At 38.3% G+C, this 20,669-nt stretch overlaps 1 protein-coding gene across 1 annotated transcript in view; it reads left to right on the top strand.

The window, feature by feature from the left end:
• Positions 1–20,669, top strand: part of Usp53 (ubiquitin specific peptidase 53) — a 38,311-nt gene that overhangs the window by 13,311 nt on the left and 4,331 nt on the right. Inside the window, exons 2-9 of the mRNA XM_055628043.1 lie at positions 955–1,606; positions 11,349–11,441; positions 12,149–12,283; positions 14,486–14,599; positions 14,680–14,762; positions 16,664–16,769; positions 17,976–18,122; positions 18,858–19,007. Coding sequence (XP_055484018.1) covers positions 1,463–1,606; positions 11,349–11,441; positions 12,149–12,283; positions 14,486–14,599; positions 14,680–14,762; positions 16,664–16,769; positions 17,976–18,122; positions 18,858–19,007 — 972 coding nt within the window. The 5' untranslated portion in view covers positions 955–1,462. The remainder of the gene's footprint in view (positions 1–954; positions 1,607–11,348; positions 11,442–12,148; positions 12,284–14,485; positions 14,600–14,679; positions 14,763–16,663; positions 16,770–17,975; positions 18,123–18,857; positions 19,008–20,669) is intronic.

Below are 20,669 nucleotides of genomic sequence, written 5' to 3'. Positions count from 1 at the left end.
TTTTACCTAGTGTTTAACAAGGCGTGTGTTAAGACCCTATGCGATCTCTCTTTCCTATCCCCCTGTTGCATATGTTCTTTCCTTTAGCATTTCTCCTGCCACTCTGGGCCTGTGCTCCTCCATCATACCAGCTATAATCCAGGCTCAGTGTCTGAAATTGCTGTCCATGCTAATTGGGGCTCTTTCCCTCCTTCAAATCTTGATGTGCATACAAGCTTCTTACTGAGTTTTTTCTCAGCTTTCTTGCTTAAAATGTAAGGTAGAGTTCCTATCCTGCTTCCTTACCCCCACCCCCATTAATAACATATTAGTTATTACATTGTCATGGTATGAAGCATTGTCCTATTATTCCTCATCATGTTAGTTCAGTGCTCCATACAGTATGTAGCTCATTAAGTATTTGTTAAGTGAAAGTACAAGAAGGAGATTCAGTTGGTTAAACAAAATGTTAATGGTGAGTACTGGTTTTTAATTCAGGAGTTGAACATTTAAGGTCCATTGAAACAGGAGTACACATTTGTGGAAAAAAAAATGGAATACTTCACTAGGGATTTTTATTTACTCTAGTTCATTTGTCAGTTACAATATCAATTTATGTAAAATCTAACTTTCTTGGAAAATAGTCTGTTTATTGACTGTATGTTTATTTAATACAATAATTTATTGTTGACATACAGAATACCACCTCAGATCTACAGTAGGTTTTTTTTTTTAAGACAATATTTTTCTCAGGATACCTTTCTCTGAACATTGCAGTTTTTTAAGTTGGCAGTCCTACCAACTTAAAAAAAAAAGACTAAATGAAATGTTTTTCATTTTTATATTTCGGGATGGTATTCTAACCCTTCTAATGATGTATTGTAATTCTTTATTCAGTGATTGTGTGAAATAATAAGTGAGAAAGTTTTGCTCAACTTTTATCTAAACATTTCTACTCTTTTTTTTTTTTTGTAGATTTGCTTTGAGGTCATGCTGATGAAGTATGGAGTCACCTTTGATAACTTGAAAGAAAAGCTGCTTCACTAAAGAAACATAAAACAACTGAGCAGAAGGGACCTCGGGATGCCAACGCCACACTTTTTATCTTCATCATCTACTTTTAGCCCTTCAGAACTAATGAATTACACATTAAGGAAGATGAGCTCTTCAGCATATTGTTTCTAGCAGTTAGAATTTTTATCAGTGTTGTACAACTCATAAAATTTAAGGGTTACCAAACCTGTAAGGCCTTGTTTAAAATAGCTTGCTTTTTAGCATTCAGAACTCCAGCGTTTACTTTGTTTTTACTTATGAAAGTCCTCAGAAATGTAGCGCATCAGGAAAGAGATGGACTTGGAAGCACACAGTTTTTACCGTAGATTGCGGTAGAACTCAGTGGATAACTTAGGACATCACTCATTTCTTCTCCAAAATACCACATAAGCATCTTACTTAACTTTCATGCAAAAGAAGTTGCTTGAAAATGGCGTGGGTAAAATTCTTACGGAAACCCGGTGGTAATCTTGGAAAGGCCTATCAGGCTGGAAGTTTGCTATCCCTAGCCCCAACTGTAGGCTTGTTAAATGAACCAGGACAGAACAGCTGCTTTCTAAATAGTGCTGTACAGGTGAGACCATTAATCACGTGTTTCAGGCTTTAAAGTACTTTAAGAGACTCTTATTTAGTGATTCTTTTAACTCCTCGTTGACTGGAATGACTTTTCTGTGTGTAGGGTTATATGTACCTCTTTATATATGCATGACCATATAAGTTTATGTGTGTGCAATTCATGGAAGTCAGATCAAATGTCTGAGGAGTTAAATGTCATGCCTCAGCTGCTTTTCACCTCACTCTTTTAAGGCATGCTCTCTCACTGAACCTGCAGCTCATCCACTCAGCGAGCTTGAGTTGACTGAGCTGCAGGAACTACCTGGCTCTCCTCCTCCTCCAGCACTGGACTTACACACATTTTACCATTGCTGGTTTCTACCTGGTCCCAGGATCTGAGCTCAGGCATGCATGACCGTACTTTATCAGCAGAGCCTTCTGCTCAGCCTTGGAATACCTTCATGGGAGAAGATACTCTTGCTGAACATTTTAGCTTTTTATAATAATTGGAAATGGTATTTCTCTACAGAGTGATACTTTGCTCTGATGTAAAGAACATTTTTATTCATAATACTCAATACATTGAGAATATTTTAAAATAAATATTTAGTTTTAGCTAACACTCTCCTGCATACTTAAAAAAGAAATAAGTCTAGTGTAGATCCCAGTAGATGGGCCAAGAACAAATGAGCTGCCTAGGTTGAAATAAGAATGCAGATTTATTTTACTTCATTAGTTCAACTCACTTCACCTCACAGTGACCCTTAAATTGTAATCCAGATTTGTAATTTGACTAACACTTGTTTTAGACTGACTGAAGATTATTTAATCTATTTCACACCTTTTTGAAATTATTTCAATAAATGTGTATGTAAATACACTTTTCTTTTTTTTTTTTTTAATTTTTTTATTTTTATTTTATTTTTCTTTTTAGTTACATTTTGTTAACTCTGTGTCCCAGCTGTATCCCGCTCCCTCATTCCCTCCCCAACCCCACACTCCCTCCCTGGTCTCCTCCCTGCCCCTTTCCAAGTCCCCTGATAGGGGAGGACCTCCTCCCCTTTCATCTGACCCTGTTTTATCAGGTATCTTCAGGGCTGGCTGCAAAGTCCTCCTCTGTGGCCTAACGGACTGCTCCTCCCCTGGGGTGGGGGTCAAACAGCCTGCCCTTGAGATCCTATTAGAAATAGTCCGTGTTCCCCTTACTTTGGAAAACTACTTGGTTACTGAGCTACCACAGGCCACATCCGAGCAGAAGTTCTAGGTTATATCCATAGATGGTCCTTGGTTGAGTGTCAGTCTCAGAAAAGACCCTGTGCCCAGATATATTTGGTCCTTGTGGAGCTCCTATCCTTTCCATATCATACTAACTTCCCTTCTTTCATATGATTCCCTGCACTCTGCCGAGGGTTTGGTTATGAGTCTTAGTGTCTGCTTTGAAACACTGCTAGGTAGAGTCTTTCAGATGCCTTTTGTGATAGACTCCTGTCATAAGTTCAATGCACATCCCATTTGTCTTTCTAAATGAGGATTAATCACCTTCGCCTGTGTCCACTTTCTTGATTATCTTCTTTAGGTGTGTAGATTTCATTATGTTTATCATGTCTTGTAGGTCTATATAAGCGAGTACATACCAAGTTTGTCTTTCTCCTTCTGGGATACTTCACTCAGAATGATCTTTTCTAGATCCCACCACTTGCCTGCAAATTTCATGATTTCTTCCTTTTTGATTGCTGAGTAGTATTCCATTGTGTAAAAATACCACAGTTTCTGTATCCATTCCTCCGTTGATGGACATCTGGGTTGTTTCCAAGTTCTGGCTATTACAAATAAAGCTGCTATGAACATGGTTGAACAAATGTCCTTGTTGTGTACTTGAGCAAATTTTGGGTATATACCTAGGAGTGGTATAGCTGGGTCTTGAGGTAGCACTACTCCTAGTTGTCTGAGAAAGCGCCAGATTGACTTCCAGAGTGGTTGAACCAGTTTACATTCCCACCAGCAATGGAGGAGGGTTCCCTTTTCTCCACAACCTCTCCAGCATGTGCTATCACTTGAGTTTTTCATCTTGGCCATTCTGATGGGTGTAAGGTGATATCTCAGGGTCGTTTTGATTTGCATTTCCCTAATGGCTAATGAGGTTGAGCATTTCTTTAAGTGTTTCTCTGCCATTCGACGTTCCTCTTTCGAGAATTCTCTGTTTAGCTCTGTTCCCCATTTTTTAAGTAGATTACTTGGTTTGTTGCTTTTCTGCTTCTTTAGTTCTTTATATATACTTGATATTAGCCCTCTGTCAGATAAAGGGTTGGTGAAGATTCTTTCCCAATCTGTAGGCTGTCTATTTGTTTTGATGACAGTGTCTTTTGCTTTACAGAAGCTTTTCAGTTTCATGAGGTCCCATTTATTGATTGTTGCTCTTAGAGCCTGTGCTGTTGGTGTTCTGTTCAGGAAGTTGTCTCCTGTGCCAATGAATTCTAGGCTGTTTCCCACTTTTTTTTCCAGCTGATTTAGAGTATCTGGTTTTATGTTGAGGTCCTTGATCCACTTGGACTTTAGTTTTGTGCAGGGTGATAGATATGGATCTATTTTCATTTTTCTGCATGTAGACATCCAGTTGGTCCAGCACCATTTGTTGAAGATGCTGTCTTTTTTCCATTGAATGGATTTGGCTTCTTTGTCAAATATTGAGAATTCATAGGTGTGTGGGTTTATTTCTGGGTCTTCTATGCGATTCCATTGATCCTCCTTTCTGTTTCTATGCCAATACCATGCAGTTTTTATTACTGTTGCCCTGTAGTACAGCTTGAGATCGGGAATGGAGATACCTCCAGATGATCTGTTGTTGTACAGGATCGTTTTGGAGATTCTGGGTTTTTTGTTTCTCCATATGAAGCTGAGAATCTTTTTTTCAAGGTCTGTAAAGAATTGAGTTGGTATTTTGATGGGAATTGCATTGAATCTGTAGATTGCTTTTGGCAGGATGGCCATTTTCACAATGTTAATCCTACCAATCCATGAGCACGGGAGATCTTTCCATCTTCTGAGATCTTCTTCAATTTCTTTCTTCAAAGACTTGAAGTTTTTCTCAAATAGGTCTTTCACTTGCTTGGTTAGAGTCACACCAAGGTACTTTATGTTGTTAGTGGCTATTGTGAAGGGTGTTGTTTCCCTAATTTCTTTCTCAGCCTTTTTGTCTTTGGTATACAAGAGGGCCTCTGATTTTTTTGAGTTGATTTTGTATCCTGCCACTTTGCTGAAGGTGTTTATCAGCTGAAGAAGTTCTCTGGTTGAATCTTTGGGGTCGCTCATGTATACTATCATATCATCTGCAAATAGTGACACTTTGACCTCTTCCTTTCCGATTTGTATCCCCTTGATCTCCTTTAGTTGTCTTATTGCTCTGGCTAGGACTTCAAGTACAATGTTAAAGAGATATGGAGAGAGTGGGCAGCCTTGTCTTGTCCCTGATTTCAGTGGGATTGATTTAAGTTTCTCTCCATTGAGTTTGATGTTGGCTATAGGCTTGCTGTATATTGCCTTTACTATCTTTAGGTATGTGCCTTGTATCCCTGATCTCTCCAAGACTTTAAACATAAATAGGTGTTAGACTTTGTCAAATGCTTTTTCAGCATCTAAGGAGATGATCATGTGGTTTTTCTCCTTCATTTTGTTTATGTGGTGGATTACATTGATGGATTTCCGTATGTTGAACCACCCTTGCATTCCTGGGATGAAGCCTACTTGGTCATGGTGGATGATATCTTTGATGTGTTCTTGGATTCGGTTTGCAAGTATTTTATTGAGTATTTTTGCATCAATGTTCATAAGAGAGATAGGTCTGAAGTTCTCTTTTTTTGTTGGATCTTTGTGTGGTTTAGGTATCAAAGTGACTGTGGCTTCATAGAATGAGTTTGGTAGTGTTCCTTCTGTTTCTATTTTATGGAATAGTTTGAGGAGAATTGGTGTTAGTACTTCTTTGAAGGTCTTGTAGAATTCTGCGCTGAAGCCATCTGGTCCAGGGCTTTTTTTGGAGGGGAGACTGTTAATGACTGCTTCTATTTCCTTGGGAGATATAGGACTATTCAGTCTTTCTACCTGATCTTGACTTAATTTTGGTAGATGGAATCTGTCAAGAAAGTTATCCATTTCATTTAGATTTTCAAATTTTGTGCCATATAGGCTTTTGTAGTATGACCAATGACAGCTGGATCAAGGAAGAAATAAAGAAAGAAATTAAAGACTTTCTAGAATTCAATGAAAATGAAGGCACAACATACCCAAATTTATGGGACACATTGAAAGCAGTGCTCAGAGGAAAATTTATAGCACTAAGTGCCTACAAGAAGAAATCTGTAACATCACATACAAACAACTTAATGGCCCAACTGAAAAACCTAGAAAAAAAAGAAGCAGATACACCCAAGAGGAGCAGACGGCTGGAAATAATCAAACTAAGGGCAGAAATCAATCAATTAGAAACAAATAAAATTATCCAAAGAATCAATGAAACAAAAAGCTGGTTCTTTGAGAAAATCAACAAGATAGACAAACCCTTAGCCAAACTAACTAAAAAGCAGAGAGAAACCATACAAATCAGCAAAATCAGAAAGGAAAATGGGGACATAACTACAGACACTGAGGAAATCCAAACGATTATTAGGTCATACTACAAAAGCCTATATGACACTTTTCTATTTAAATAATCTTCTATGGCCATGCTCTTTTAGCAGCTCCAGATGTTTTCTTCTGAACGCTAATGGTAGATAGGGCCGTATCACTTTTAATGAATGTACACATCTGTGCTGTGCCACATGCAGCCTCTGACTCACCTTCTCAGCTGCTTTCCACCTGGGACAGACATTAGGAAAACATAGACTCTAGTTCACTTTGGACTTTAAACAGTAGTGTTCCACCTAGCTCAGAGATTGTACTAGTGTTGTTAAGAGAAAAGACAGTACTTACTGAATGTCAGTAGATACACAGAAATCCCAGGGCCATGTAGTTAAAATTAAATGCTTTGATTGGATCAACTATCAACTCAGGTCTTTTTCTGCTTTCTGCTTTTACATTTTCCTTTCCTTTCATTCCCACAATTCATGTATGTCTGTGCTTTAGGGTATGTTACAGCAAATTCCAAATATGGAAATGTTCATAGTCAAGAAAGTGAAAAAAAAATCTCTTGGCAACATATTTTTTTAAATGGAAATTCCATGGAATCGTGCCATAAAGACTGTTTTTCTATATAATGTTTGTTTATGGTACTTCCTGCTACGTTAAATGTAACAGCTTTTTCTTCTGCTTGAATGGCCTTTACAAACTTTTTTACAGTGCTGACCTATTAGTAATGTATTATTCTAGCTTTTGTATGACTAAAAAAAAATGCATTTCACTCCTGTGCTTGAAAGATTAGCACATTAAAGCTGGGTGTGGTGGTGCATGCCTTTAGTCTCCGTTCTTGGGAGGTAGAGGCAAGAGGATCAGGACTTTAAGCCCAGCCTTAGGGACATCACAAATGGGGCAAGATGAGACCACCCAGTGACTCCTATAGTTTTCCTTCTGTACTCTCATCGCTTCTAATGAAAACTTGTTCTGATCTTTGCTTTTCTCTATGTCACCTGCCCTTTCCTTTGGCCAGTCTAACAGTTTTTTGTTATCCCTAGTTTAAAACATTGTGTTTGAGCAGTTTTCTTAGTGTCGTTCATGGTAGAGTTTGTGGAGCCTCTCGAAGCTGTCAATTTGATATTTTACTGTAATTTGGAACTCATCCATTATCCCTGGTTCAGGCAGCGGTCCTGTCTGTCCCTCTTTGGAGGACGCCGGTTACATTAATGCTGTTTTACGTGGCTTGTGCTCCTCACTTGCTGTCTTTTGCCTCTGTCATTCCCTGCGGTTTCTGTTTCTGTATCTTGAAGCTCTTTACTTTTCCAATGTCTGATTTGCTCTTTGTCATATTTTTACCTTAGACATTGTAATTTTTATTAGTGAATATTTGATATATGTCTTCATGTCTCAGCATCATGTGTTTGGTCTTAACCTCTATTCTGTGGATTGTTTTTCTGTGCTTACCTACAAATTTTGCCTTTATATAAAAGTTTGGAGTTCTGCTTTAGGGGTGTGTGTGTGTGTGTGTGTGTGTGAGAGAGAGAGAGAGAGAGAGAGAGAGAGACTTTTTCTGCCATTTTTTTCTTTTTTTGTCTTTGCTTTAATGCCCACTAATTTTTGTTGGATATCATGGAAGTATTTTATCTTGTGAAGGTATAGATAGTTCGGGATTCCTGAAGATACTCTTGAACTTTATTCTGGGGCAAGATTTTTAGTCTGATCATTTTGGTGTTCCAGCTTCTTGGGCAGGAATAGTTTTATTTACTCGTAAGGTTAATTTCTTTTCAGACACTTCTTTTTTTGAGCCAGTGCTCTGTGAACTTAAGTTTTTCCACTGTGACTGTTGAAGTCTGAGCATGATTTCTTCTAGGTCATTTGAGTGTTTTAGTCCCTACTCCACAGTGACATCCTGACTGTACTTGCTAGAGTGCCTGGAGGGAGCCTGTGCAGTCCCTGGGAGATTCCGCAGCGCTATGCCTGCCTGTGCTAGCAGCCTCCAGTGCTCAGAGGTTGCTACAGGCTAAGTGTGCAAAGCCAGTTCTCATTGACAAAACCACTACTCAAGTAGATGTTCTGTCAGAAAATGGCTTTTTAATAATCAGTTACATGATTATTTTTAAAGCTTGCTCAGACATAAATTGAGGAATACATCTTCTAAGGCCATATGAATTTCGGATGTAGCTATGAAAAGGTACGGGTCCAGTTTACACTGTTTCACAGATCTCTCCATTTCAGCATATTTTTAGTGTTTTAAAGTAAGCCATATGATCAAAATTTGTATTTCTTTGTTAAACTTTTATGATTATGAGGCTGGGCATTGGTAGCACACACCTTCAATCCCAGCACTTGGGAGGCCTAGGCAAACAGATCTCTGTGCATTTGAGGCCAGCTTGGTCTACAAAGCAAGTTCAGGACAGTCAAGGCTACGCAAAGAAACCTTGTTATAAATGAATGAATGAATGAGTAGTGATTATATGCTGGGATTTGGGGGGTTCTTAAGCTACATATATAAATGTTAGAAACTGCATAATTTCCTTTAGGATTCATGTTAAATAACTACAAGCAAGAAATTTAAAAGGAAAACATACCACTAAAAAACTAAGTAGTTCAACAATTAGCTGGGACTTATTTTGTAACAGACGATAGAATGTAATTTTATGAACTAGGATAAGGGTGGATTATAATTAGAATAGTTTTATGATAAGCATTTCTTCTAAGATTTTATATTATTGTGTTGAATAATGTACAGAAAAAAACAATTTTTGAAAATTTCATGTATGTCCACAATGTAATTTTGTCATCCCCATCCCCCCACTACCTCCCTCCAGTTTCTCTGGGACTCCTTAGCTTGTCTCCATTCCTGTCATGTCGTGGTGATAGTGGTGGGCGTTGTCATCCTCTTCCTTTCCAGCTTAGTCCAAATAGCACTGACATATGCACATGGATTGGGTCCCGTGGCACAGTAGAGGCCACATAGCCCCCAGCAGCCATCAGTCATCAGTAGCTTCTTTGCTGAGGGTTAGGGCTCCAATAGCTCCTTTCCCATTCATGCTAGAATTTTTACTGGCCTGATCTTGTACAGGTTCTTTGTAGATAACCACAGGTACTGTGATAGGACATTTGCAAAAACCGTGTCGCATCCAGAAGTCCATATTTCAGAGTTCTCCTCTTTATCTGGCAGCTTAGCACTGGCTATTGTTTATACCAGGTACTAACTGTTACTACAAAAAGAAACTACTCTGACAAGAGTTGAGAGCATCATAAATCTGTGGGTGTAGACTTAGATATTTAAAGAGTTTTCCCTAACCTTAGGGCCTAATCTCTCCACAGTCACGGCATTTTGACAAGTCTACAGCAGCAGACATGAACTGGCGCTGACCTTGCGTCCAGTCAACGCAGCTGGTCACCCCTGTAGATGTCACGTCACTATTGCACTCAGCCTGGCAGGCAGGTCAATGTTGTAACTCCAGGGGTCCAGTAAAACCGCTGGTGCTGTCTTTCTCCCCCTCGGCCTGCATAGCACCTTCCAGCACCGTGAAAGCCAGCCAGCAGGTACAGGGCTTCCTAGTCTGCCAGGTTGATTTCTGTGTCCTGCAGGAAATGAGACGTTTTCTTAGCAGTAGTGTCTTATTGTGCAGTTATGGTGGGCGACCAAAAGCAATGGTAATAGCCCATGTGTTTTGGGGTGCCTCTAGGGGCTCCCTGAACAATAGGTGGTAGGGACACATCCATCCGTGCCTGGGACTGAGGTTGCCATTGCACAAACTCTTCTGGGAACAACATTGGAGGCCCACCTATGGAGGGTACTTCTGTTCAGAGTCCTTTTTAAAAGTAAATAAATAGATAAATCAAGTTGAAAGACATTATTGACTTTATGAATATTTTCTAGAGGGTTTCCTGTTAACTGAATAATTAAATTTTCAGGTGACAGGCATACAGTTAAAACATGTTTGGCATGTTAGTGTGCTGGCGAATTCTTTCTAGAAGCAAAGTTATATTTAATAAATATTACATTATTATTATTACATACACCAATTCATTTAATCTTTACAACTCCTGGAGGGAGATGCTGCAGTAAACATTTTGTCTGTCAGTTCAAAAGCTGCTCAACTGAAGCTAGAACCGAGAGCTTGTGTTTTTAGGCACTTTGTATCATTTGTCTTCATTTCCTTAGTCCTTTGAAATGGATTTCAATCTTGTATCTTTATGAAATGCTAAAAGATAATATGTAAGAAAGTGATTATGTACTCCACGTACTTTGCAAAACACTCATTTTGTGTTTATTAACCATTTATTAACATTTGTTTTTAATTGAGAGATTTAGATGTTTTAAGTTGGTTCTTCTAAGTTAATGTTATTGGAAGAAATTACTAAAAGGTACGGGAATCTTGATAAACTTGCTTGTATGCGAATTATGTGTCAGGTTCTGCTACACACCCTTTACACTTTGCACAATACTTACTCTTCCCAAAAGCTGTGTAAGGCATGTAACATTATTATTCCACTGAGTGGAATGCAGCTTTTACAAAATGGGATTCAGGTACTGGAGTGATTGATTGCAACTATTACACTCTTTTGTTGTTGTCTCTTAGTAGCAAGTGTCTAAAGACTAACTGCAGAGACTATGTTCATGTCATTGCTTGGCTTCCACTCACCATGTTGTCCCCTATCACCACAGTAGTCTTTCACTTATATGAGTAGTCATACGCACATTGGTTACCCATTCTTCCTGCCAAGACACACTGACCACTTTTTAGTACATCCTTGCTTTAAAATCTAATTGTATTTCTTCTTAGATTTCTGGTGGTTCCAAGTATCATAACCTCTTCCTCTTTCAAGTTTCTGCCAAGGTTTCTACATAGTATCCCATATTTCCTGTCTGTGCAGATACTTAGCTGAAAACTTTGTTATGTCTTGGTGTGTGTGTGTTCTGTGTCTGTTGTAGTTTTTCATGTGAATCAATAGGAATTTCTTGTGTGGTTTGTGTTTTTTCTTGTTGCTAGTGATTACACAAGGCAAGCTATGTATAGGAGATTAAAGAAGTTACTGCTTTACTGCTTTTAAGATAGAAGAATATGCTTTTTTATTACCACAGTGACAACAATCTCATTCTATTTTTCATTCAAATGTTTTTTTTTTTTTATTCAAATGCTTTTTAGGTTTTATGGCAGTTAGATATATTCCGAAGAAGTCTGAGAGTTCTGACTGGACATGTTTGTCAGGGAGATGCCTGTATATTTTGCGCGTTGAAGGTAACTATTTCGTAATTACTATTGTTTCTCCAAAATTTTAATTTTGATGGTTAATTTAGATGAATGCTTAAGACATGACAAGTTTTTATCTTCTACTTTTTGTTAGGTGATTAAAAATTAATAATTTAAGTAATATAAAATGAGAATATTCTTCATTGTTTTGTAACTATTGTGCATTTATTTTAATGACTATGTTCTCAGCTACTACTGAGTTCTAGGTGCTGCTCCCATTACTGGGTTAATGCAGTGAGCATAATTTGTAACAATCCCAGTTCATCCCACCCTGGAATGTGGAAGCAGGTAAATTTTAAGTTCAAGGCTGCCCTGAGCTACATAGTGAGAGTCTGTTAATTTAAACAACAGCAGCAACAACAAGGAGCTCAAGGAGCATATATTCGTTTGTAGAGGAGGACACAGTGTGTAAGCTGAGACCCCCTGCCTCTGCCTTCTGCATAGCAGGATTGCATACAGGCTCTTTATGCCCACCTGGCTCTTTCTGGAGGTTCAGACTCCAGTCCTCAAGCCAGTGCTTCGCCTTCTTGAGCTGTCTCCCCAGCTCTTAAATAATTAACGTTATATGGAATTTCGGGACTAGGCTGTGATTTATTCATTTCTGGGATTTGGTATACTATGTAAGTTGTATTGAAATCATAAAGTGTTCATAAAGTTGTTGGCATTCGAACTACTGATATACTTTTGATTTCTAGACAATATTTGCACAGTTTCAACACAGTCGAGAAAAAGCGCTTCCCTCAGATAACATAAGGCATGCTCTTGCAGAAAGCTTCAAAGATGAGCAGAGATTTCAGCTTGGCCGCATGGATGATGCAGCTGAGTGCTTTGTAAGTATCTCTGACAAACCTCAAGAGCTTAGAAGAATAGTTTTTTCCCTTGCATGATGCAGATTTGAAGGCAAATAAAAAAATCATAAAGATGAAAAATGGCAGAACTGGTCAGTGCCTTTGCATCTCTTATTCATCTGTCAAGATTGAATTTAAATCATTCTCTGTTGTATGTCGGGTTTTGATTATTTATGCTCTGATGTTTACTGCATGTTAGTTTATAAAAAATACATATAACTCTTTTTCTATTACATTTATATTATATATGCCAACCACCCAACTTTGTGTACTGTTTTGTTTTTAATATTTAAAGACCAATTTATGGTGCCCAAATACTTTTGGGTATGAGGTTCCAGTGGAGAGTGGTTGAATTAACGGAAGCTACACTCAGAGGAAACCATCTCTACCTTTCCCTGCAGCTGACAGTTGCTGGAATTCTGTGCAAATCTCCCCTCTCACTGCTGAGATTCAGGCTGGCTTCAGTTTGCACAGGTTTTGTGTATACTATCCAAACATGTCTGAGTTCATATGTACAACTGCTCTGCTTTGTCCAAAAGACAATGTTTTCCTTGTAGTTGTCCACAGCTTGTGGCTCTTACATTCTTCATGCCCTGTCAATGATCCATGAGCCTTGGGAGTGGGTATATAATATATACATATAAATATATACATTTATATATACCTATATATTCATTCTCTTTAGGACTGGCCTCTCTGCAGTCTCATTCTCTGTACTTTGGCCAGTTGTGCGTTTCTGTGTTAATCACCGCCTGCTGCAAATAGGACCTTCTAAAATGAAGTTGAGAGAGCACTGATCTGTGTATAGAATGATAAGTTACTAGGAGTCTGTCTTGGTTAGTTACATGTGAATAGATACCATGACCAAGGCAACTCATAAAAGAAAATGCTTCTTAGGACTTAGAGTTCAGAAGGTGAGTCCATGACTTGTGATGGTCGGGAGCATGGCAGCAGGCAGGCAGGCAGGCATGGCAGCGGAGAAGTAGCCAAGAGAGTACATGTCGATCCACAGTTAGGCAGAGAGAGCTAACTCAGAGCCCACCCCCAGTGACACACCTCCTCCAGCAAGGTCTCGCCTCCTAGTTCTTCCCAAACAGCTCCACCAACAGGGTACCAAGTTTTGAAATTGTGACCTATGAGAGTCATTCTCATTCAAACCACAGGGTCATTTCTCTATCTGGTCAGGCATGGGGACATGGGCTCTCTGAGTGGGTAGGTAGGAGTAGGGCAAGTTGGGGCTCCCTGTCTGAGGGAAGTATGTAGCAAGTAAAATGATTTATTCTAAAAATAAAAAATAAAAATAAAAAGATTGCCACTTACTGATCTATGGCACAAATCCGAAAATTCACAGATTTGTTGCAAAGGACATTGCTTGAATTATGCTGTAAGTGAAGGTACTGAGTCACTTAAGTTACATAAACCAGCTGGTTTAAGTAGGAAGATAACGAGGTCATCTGGGAGGGAAACATAGCTAAGTTGGTTTGCCTAACAAGTCTGAGGATCTGAGTTCCATTCTCAAATCCCTGCAAAATTACTCAGCGCGCTCTCACACACTTGTAATCCCAGAGCTACGGAGGCAGGGGCAGGAGTAATCGTGGGGTTCACTGGCCACCACCTTAGCTTAATTGGTAAGCCCCAGGCCACTGTCTCAAAGGATGTTGTGGGTGTTCTAAGAATGACACACGAAGCTTTCTTCTGACCTCTACATGGACCTGCACACACAAATGCACACTCACTTAACACATACACTTTTTTTTTTCTTCCTTCCAAAGACACGCTTGTATTTTTCACCATATCCTAAGGACATCAAGATCCTCAAAAGGGAAAGCCCCCATCTCTAGTCACAAAGCATCTTCTTTCTAAGGGTTTTTGTACTTTTTAAAGTTAACCTGACTACTTAATATGAGAACACCAGGAGTGTAGGAAATGTTTCTAATGCCAAGTTCTATATATTAACCACTTTGATTGGTATTAAATTTTTTTCATTTTTTTTTTAAGCTACCGCTGCAGAAGGTAAATACTTGAACATTTACAGTGATTAAAGAGGAGAATTTAAATGCTAGCACTTATAACACCCTGTATTTACGCTTTGGGGACTGTTCAGTTAAACATAGTTATATATTAAGGCGTTCTCTGTAAGATCAGCAACTTATTTCATTTGTGTTTTTTTAATTTTTGAATTAGGAAAACATATTGGCAAGGATTCATTTTCACCTGGTGCCAAGCAAGGATGCAGACATGTGCACCTCTAAATCTTGTGTCACTCATCAGAAGTTTGCCATGACTCTGTATGAACAGGTGAAATGTCTTAGTTATTTGATTAGACGCTAGACTGCTGTCTCGTGATTGATAGATTAAGCATATGTTTTTACCTGTAGTGTGTGTGCCGCAGCTGTGGAGCATCTTCAGACCCTCTACCCTTCACCGAGTTCGTGCGGTACATTTCTACAACAGCCCTGTGGTAAGACTTCTCAAAGCATGCTTAACAGAGGCTAGGGACACGTCTAGGCACACTGAGCATTTATTCTGTAAAATTATAACATAGTATGGATTTTCCCTTCTGACACTACCAAATGTGCTTTCACAAGAGAGCCCAAGAGCTAGTCTAGCTTTCTCAGCTGAGGCTTAGAATTTAGCTTAATAGAGGTTACCCGAAGTGCTTGACTAAAGTTTCAGATTCTGTTTTGGAATATTGGCATGTATGTAATATATCTAGAGATAGAACCTGAGGCTAAATATGGAATTCATTTGTTTAATACATACCTTATATATATAATCTGATTTCATGTGGTATTTATAGAGAGCCTCCGTCTTAAATGCGGCCCATCACATAAACTTAGGGTCACAATATAACATTCATAAAATGATCTTAACCTTCAAATTTCAGATTTTAGAGCATTTCAGACTAAATGCATCATTTAATAAAATGTACAGAATGTATATCTTATATTTACAGCGGATCTTTGGAACTGCAAAAATAAACTTGAAATGAGACACTCACTGGGAAATGAACTGCACATGATGACTTCATCTTTACTAAGATGTTCCCTTTATAGTGGCCATGTTTTCACCACTTTCATTGTCTCCTTTCTGGTGATAAAAGCTAGGATAAGATGAAAAGAAAGAAAAATATGAATATAATCTTTTCATAGGCTATTTTATTTAAGACCTCAACAATCACTTCAAATTCCGCCATGCTTCCTGCCTGCCCGTGTACCAGCTCCGTCCCTCTCCATGTCTGTGAAGCAGCTAGATAAGATGCAAAACCTACCCTAGACCATATGTAACATTAGTCAATCAAAGTTACTCAAAGTCCTTTATTAACTTAATGAGCTTAATTTGGTAAATCTACTTCATAGGTGGATGGATTAAGATTGAAACCCAAGTCTGATTGCAAAATTAACTATTAACTCTGATACTGTCAGTTTTGTAAACCATCATCGCAGTTTGAATGTTTATCAGACTCTGCTTTCTAATGTACTTGTACGGTGTGTTGGAGGAGTGCTTTTGGCTACTGAATATTTGCGGATTATTTAAACCATGCAACTATGAAGCATAGTTATATTACCATCAAGTAAAACTAGAACACAGCTAGAATGGAAAGTAGTGATGGTGTATGACCTTTAACAGTTTCTTTTGGAAATGCTTAATAATTGTTCTAAGGCATCACATGCCTTGATATTTTAAAATGTGAGGGATAGTTTCCAGTAATGTAGGAAGATGTCTGGCTCAGCTCTAACGAAGTATTGGCATAGAGGTGGAAGGCACGCGTCTAGCACTGGGTTACTTTTCTGGTGGAATCGGCCATCTCCTAGCTCAGCTGCTTAACTTTGCCTCTGAGAACTTTAGGCCAAAGAACCTTCTGCATTGTGTACTTGTTAGAGTAGAATTTAAATTCAAACTCCTACTTATTAATTAGTAAAATAAATAAAATTTTGTGTTAGAACTACTTCCACATAGCACCTTTACCTTTATCCAGGAGTCCTAAACAAAAGTCGAGCTGGACAAGGTGACGCTTACCTGTTATCCAAGTGTTTGAGAGGCTTAGGGAGGAGAATTTCAATAAGTTTAGGATAGCCTGGGCTAGATAGCTGGATGTAAAAAGTTCATACTTTTTACATTTTAAAAAGTAAATAAATAGGTAATTTAAAAGGATACGCTCATATGATTCTATATTTGTCCTAATTTTTCACACATCTTCCAAAGTTTGTAATTTTTCACTGTATGGCCAAGTTTTCAGACAGAAAAGTACTGCATGCATGTCAGTATATATTAATACTCAAGTTTTCAAGTGTCATTTATAGATCTGTTGTAAGCTCACCGGCTAGGCTTGTTTAAGACTTCAGTTTTTATTTTTTTTAGCAATGAAGTTGAAAGAATGATGGAAAGGCATGAACGGTTTAAACCGGAGATGTTTGCGGAATTGCTGCAGGCAGCAAACACAGCAGATGACTATCGGAAGTGTCCTGTAAGTGTAGTGGAGAATACTAGTGTACTTCTATGTTTATTACCCCTAAAACACTAATTGTACATGTACAACATTTATCTCTCTTTAATGACATTGGAAATAACTGTACATCACATAAGCTATTTATCTTAGTGTTCTCAGTATGAAAATGCTTTTACCTTACGATCACATTTGTAGTCCCAGCTACTTGGAAGCTTGAGTTACAGGTCTCTGTGAGCCTGAGAGACACAGAACCACCTAAAGATGAAACAAAAGCTTCTTAGATTTGCTAAGGTTTTAATTTTTGAAATATTTTATGTGTATGTATTTGTAGGTATACCATGAGTGTACCTGGTATTCACTGAGATCAAAAGAGCCACCACGCCTGTGATCCCAGTACTTCGGGAGCAGAGGCAGGCAGCTCTCTCTGAGTTTGAGGTCAGCCTGGTCTACAAAGTGCGTCCAGGACAGCCAAGGCTGCACAGAGAAACCATGTCTCAAAAAAATAAAAAATAAAAAGAGGGCATTGGGGCCTAGGGGACTGGAGTACAGATGGTTGTGATCCACCATGTGGGTGTGAGGAATTGAACCTGGGTCCTCTGTAAGAGCAACAAGCACTCTTCACTACTGAGCTCACTCTCCAGCCCCCCCTTTCACCACACTCCTCTTTTTTGGGGACAGAGTCTTATTTCTGGTTGTCCTGGAACTCGCTAAGTAGACCAGGCTGGCTCAAAATTAGAGAGATATGCCTACTTCTCTTTGTTAAAAATTCAAAGTGCCAGGTGTTGATGGAATTCTCTCAAAGTTCTGAACTTTATCATATAACTGCAGAAGGATCATTTTGCGTTGCGTAAATGTGATGAATGATTTTTTTTCTTGCATAATATTGTAAGTGACTTCAGTGTTTTGGACAGAGTCTAATACCATTTTCCAGGCTGGCTCAGCCTTCTAAACATCCACATCTAGCTGTTAACAACTTTAAGGGTTTTGTTTTTCTGCTTTTTTTGTTTTCAGGATGAGTATTTGTTTTAATACATCTAAAAATACCAAATGAGTTAAAATTAAGTTCTTGCTTAATCAGTAAAGACAAATAGCTGGTTACAAGTCGGTGTCTAATAAACTACAAAACAATTTTCAGATACACTTTGATTTTCGTTGTATAATGTAAGCAGCTATATATAGTAATTGGTAACTTTAAAACTTGACTTTGTGTTTGTTCTTCTGTAGAGTAACTGTGGCCAGAAAATAAAAATCCGTCGTGTTTTGATGAATTGCCCAGAGATTGTTACAATTGGATTGGTCTGGGATTCCGAGCACTCTGACCTGACTGAAGATGTTGTTCGGACTCTAGCCACACATCTCTACCTTCCTGGGGTAGCACAACTATTTTCACTCTTTTCTCCACTGTTTTTAAGTTACTTTCAAATGTTTCATATATTATGATATATTTAGTTTTGTTCATCAGAACCTAAATCTTTTAAAGGAAATATTGATATCCAGATGTGTACTGATGAAGATAAGTTTGCTTACATCAGACCGAGCGAAACACCCTTTTCATAGACTAAAAACAACTTTGAATTACAAACTAAACCTTCTCGTGCCCATTTACCCTGCAGTGATGGTTGATGAAAGCCATGTGACATGAATGTGTCTAAGGTTTAAAATCAATCTATACCTTATCTCTCGGAGACATGCTTGCTTTTTAAAATCAATTGTTACTTTCTAAATTTACTTTGAGTTTTTATTGCTATAATTAAAATTTTAAATAATTATACTTTAGATGATATTTTAATGTTTCTTCAAATGTGTTATCTAATCAGGAATATATATAATTCATTTCACATTTAGGGTATAAGTAAAGTGTCAATTGTGTGTTGCTAGAGAAATTGTTACTGCTTTAATGCATGGTGAATTCAATTTTTTGGGACTTAAGGTCCTGTGGATTAATTTAAAATGGTCTGTTCACAATTCAGTCACAGTTGTGCCTTCACTAATAATGTTAGATTAAGGCCAATGTAGAGTGAACTATTTCCACAGTAATTCAGGAACAGGATTCACTCTCTCTCTTGAAAGCAGCAATCGTGACTATGCATTGATCTTTCTAAATAGCTTTTTTACAGGGTGACGGATGAAAGCGCCACCGATAGCGAGCTGCGCCTTGTCGGTGTGATCTGTTACACCAGCCGACACTATTGTGCCTTTGCGCTCCACACCAAGAGCTCCAAGTGGGTGTTCTTTGACGACGCACACGTCAAGGAGGTGAGGCCTTCACTAACTGCAATAACCACTGAGGCTTTGACACTGTAGAAATACATGATAACAGTATACAAGATAATGGCATAAGTATTAGAGTAATGAATGTAAGGACAAGCTGCCGGTGACAATTGGTTTTCACTTAGTTTGTTTGGAAGCTTAAGTTTTAACCCAGTCTATTTCTCGAATAATGAGTTCTAAGGTAGGGGCAGAATGCGGCACTGGTTCTCAAATTTTGTGTGATGGTAAGGAATTGCATGTATGTTGTTTCTTTTGATAAATTATTTATTTGCTTTTTTGAGACAGTGCCTCACACTATAGCCCAATCTAATTCAGAATTAATATGAGTACAAGCTAGCCTTCAACTCACAGCAGTCCTCCTGCCTCAGCTTATGTGTTGGAATTCCAGCTGTAGCACATCGTACCTGGCTTTTTAAAAATTATGTTTTATTTCTTTGTTCTGTGTGTGTGCTTGCACATGCATGTGTGTGTGCTGCAGTGTGCATGTGTGCCTGTGTGTGGCATGTGTGCGAGCTACAGTGTGCATGTATGTGCATTCTGCAGTGTGCATGTGTGTTCGCGTGAATGTGCATGTGCACAGGAGAGATCAGGGCGGCTTCCATGAACTGGTGCTCTCTGACCATGCAGGCTCCCTGGGGGAAACCTGGGTGTCAGCCTGTCACAGCTGCTTTTCCTCACTGCTCCATCTGCTGACTCCGTGCTCACTTTCCAATAAGTGTGTGGCTGGACTCTAGAATTCTTCCTTAATTAGGAGAAAAAGTCAGATACCTGAGTTTTTTAAACTTTCTATAAGAGATTTAGACCTGACAGTGGTAAACTGTTGATCTTGTGAACACTATTCTCAGAGTTCACTAGCTCTGACATTTCTGTTAGTCAGTAAACTTATTTTTAATAGCTCTTGGATTGTTATGAGCAAATGGTGTGGAACTTTTTGTACTTTTCATCTTAACTATATAACAAAGCACCATTTGTCAACACTGATTATTTTCATAGACATTTCTTACACAGCATTCACTGAACATTGTTTAGGCCATAAAAAAAGAACACTGATAAATTGGACTTCCTTAGCACTTAATAAAGCTTTTACCCTTTAGTAAGACATTCTTAGGAGAATAAAATGATAAATTGTAGACTAGGAGAAAATACTTGTCTGATGTGCATCCGTAATTTTTATGGCTTGACTTGTTTTTAGTAGAGGGGATTGAATCTCACAAGGCTTATGCATACTAGGTAAATGCTCTGTCACTGTACTTTAGCCCTAGCCCTATATTCACAATATTAAAAACTGAAATCTTACAACTCAACAATAACAAGACATCCAATTTTTCTTTTAAAAAAATGAGCAAAAGACTTTACAAAAAAAAAAGTGTATAAATGTTCCCTGTTATATTCTTTACATCATCAGCTATGGAGACATACAAATATAATTCATGGTAGAATCCCAATATTTACCGATTGACTAAACTCAAAAAGAAGTACTGAGACCATACCATGAATTAGCAAGGATTTAGAACAGGTAGATATCTCTCTCAACTTAGGGTAATGAAACTGAAGAATTGAGCAGTCAATTGAGAAAACATCCTGTTAGTGTTGTTTGTTAGTGTGTGTGTGTGTGTGTGTGTGTGTGTGTGTGTGTGTGTGTGTGTG

Source organism: Psammomys obesus, unplaced genomic scaffold (genome assembly GCF_907164565.1).
Source record: "Psammomys obesus unplaced genomic scaffold, mPsaObe1.curated_primary_1811, whole genome shotgun sequence".
NCBI classification, from domain to species: domain Eukaryota; kingdom Metazoa; phylum Chordata; class Mammalia; order Rodentia; family Muridae; genus Psammomys; species Psammomys obesus.
Note: the sequence above shows the minus strand (reverse complement) of the source record. Positions and strands in the feature narration are given on the sequence as shown.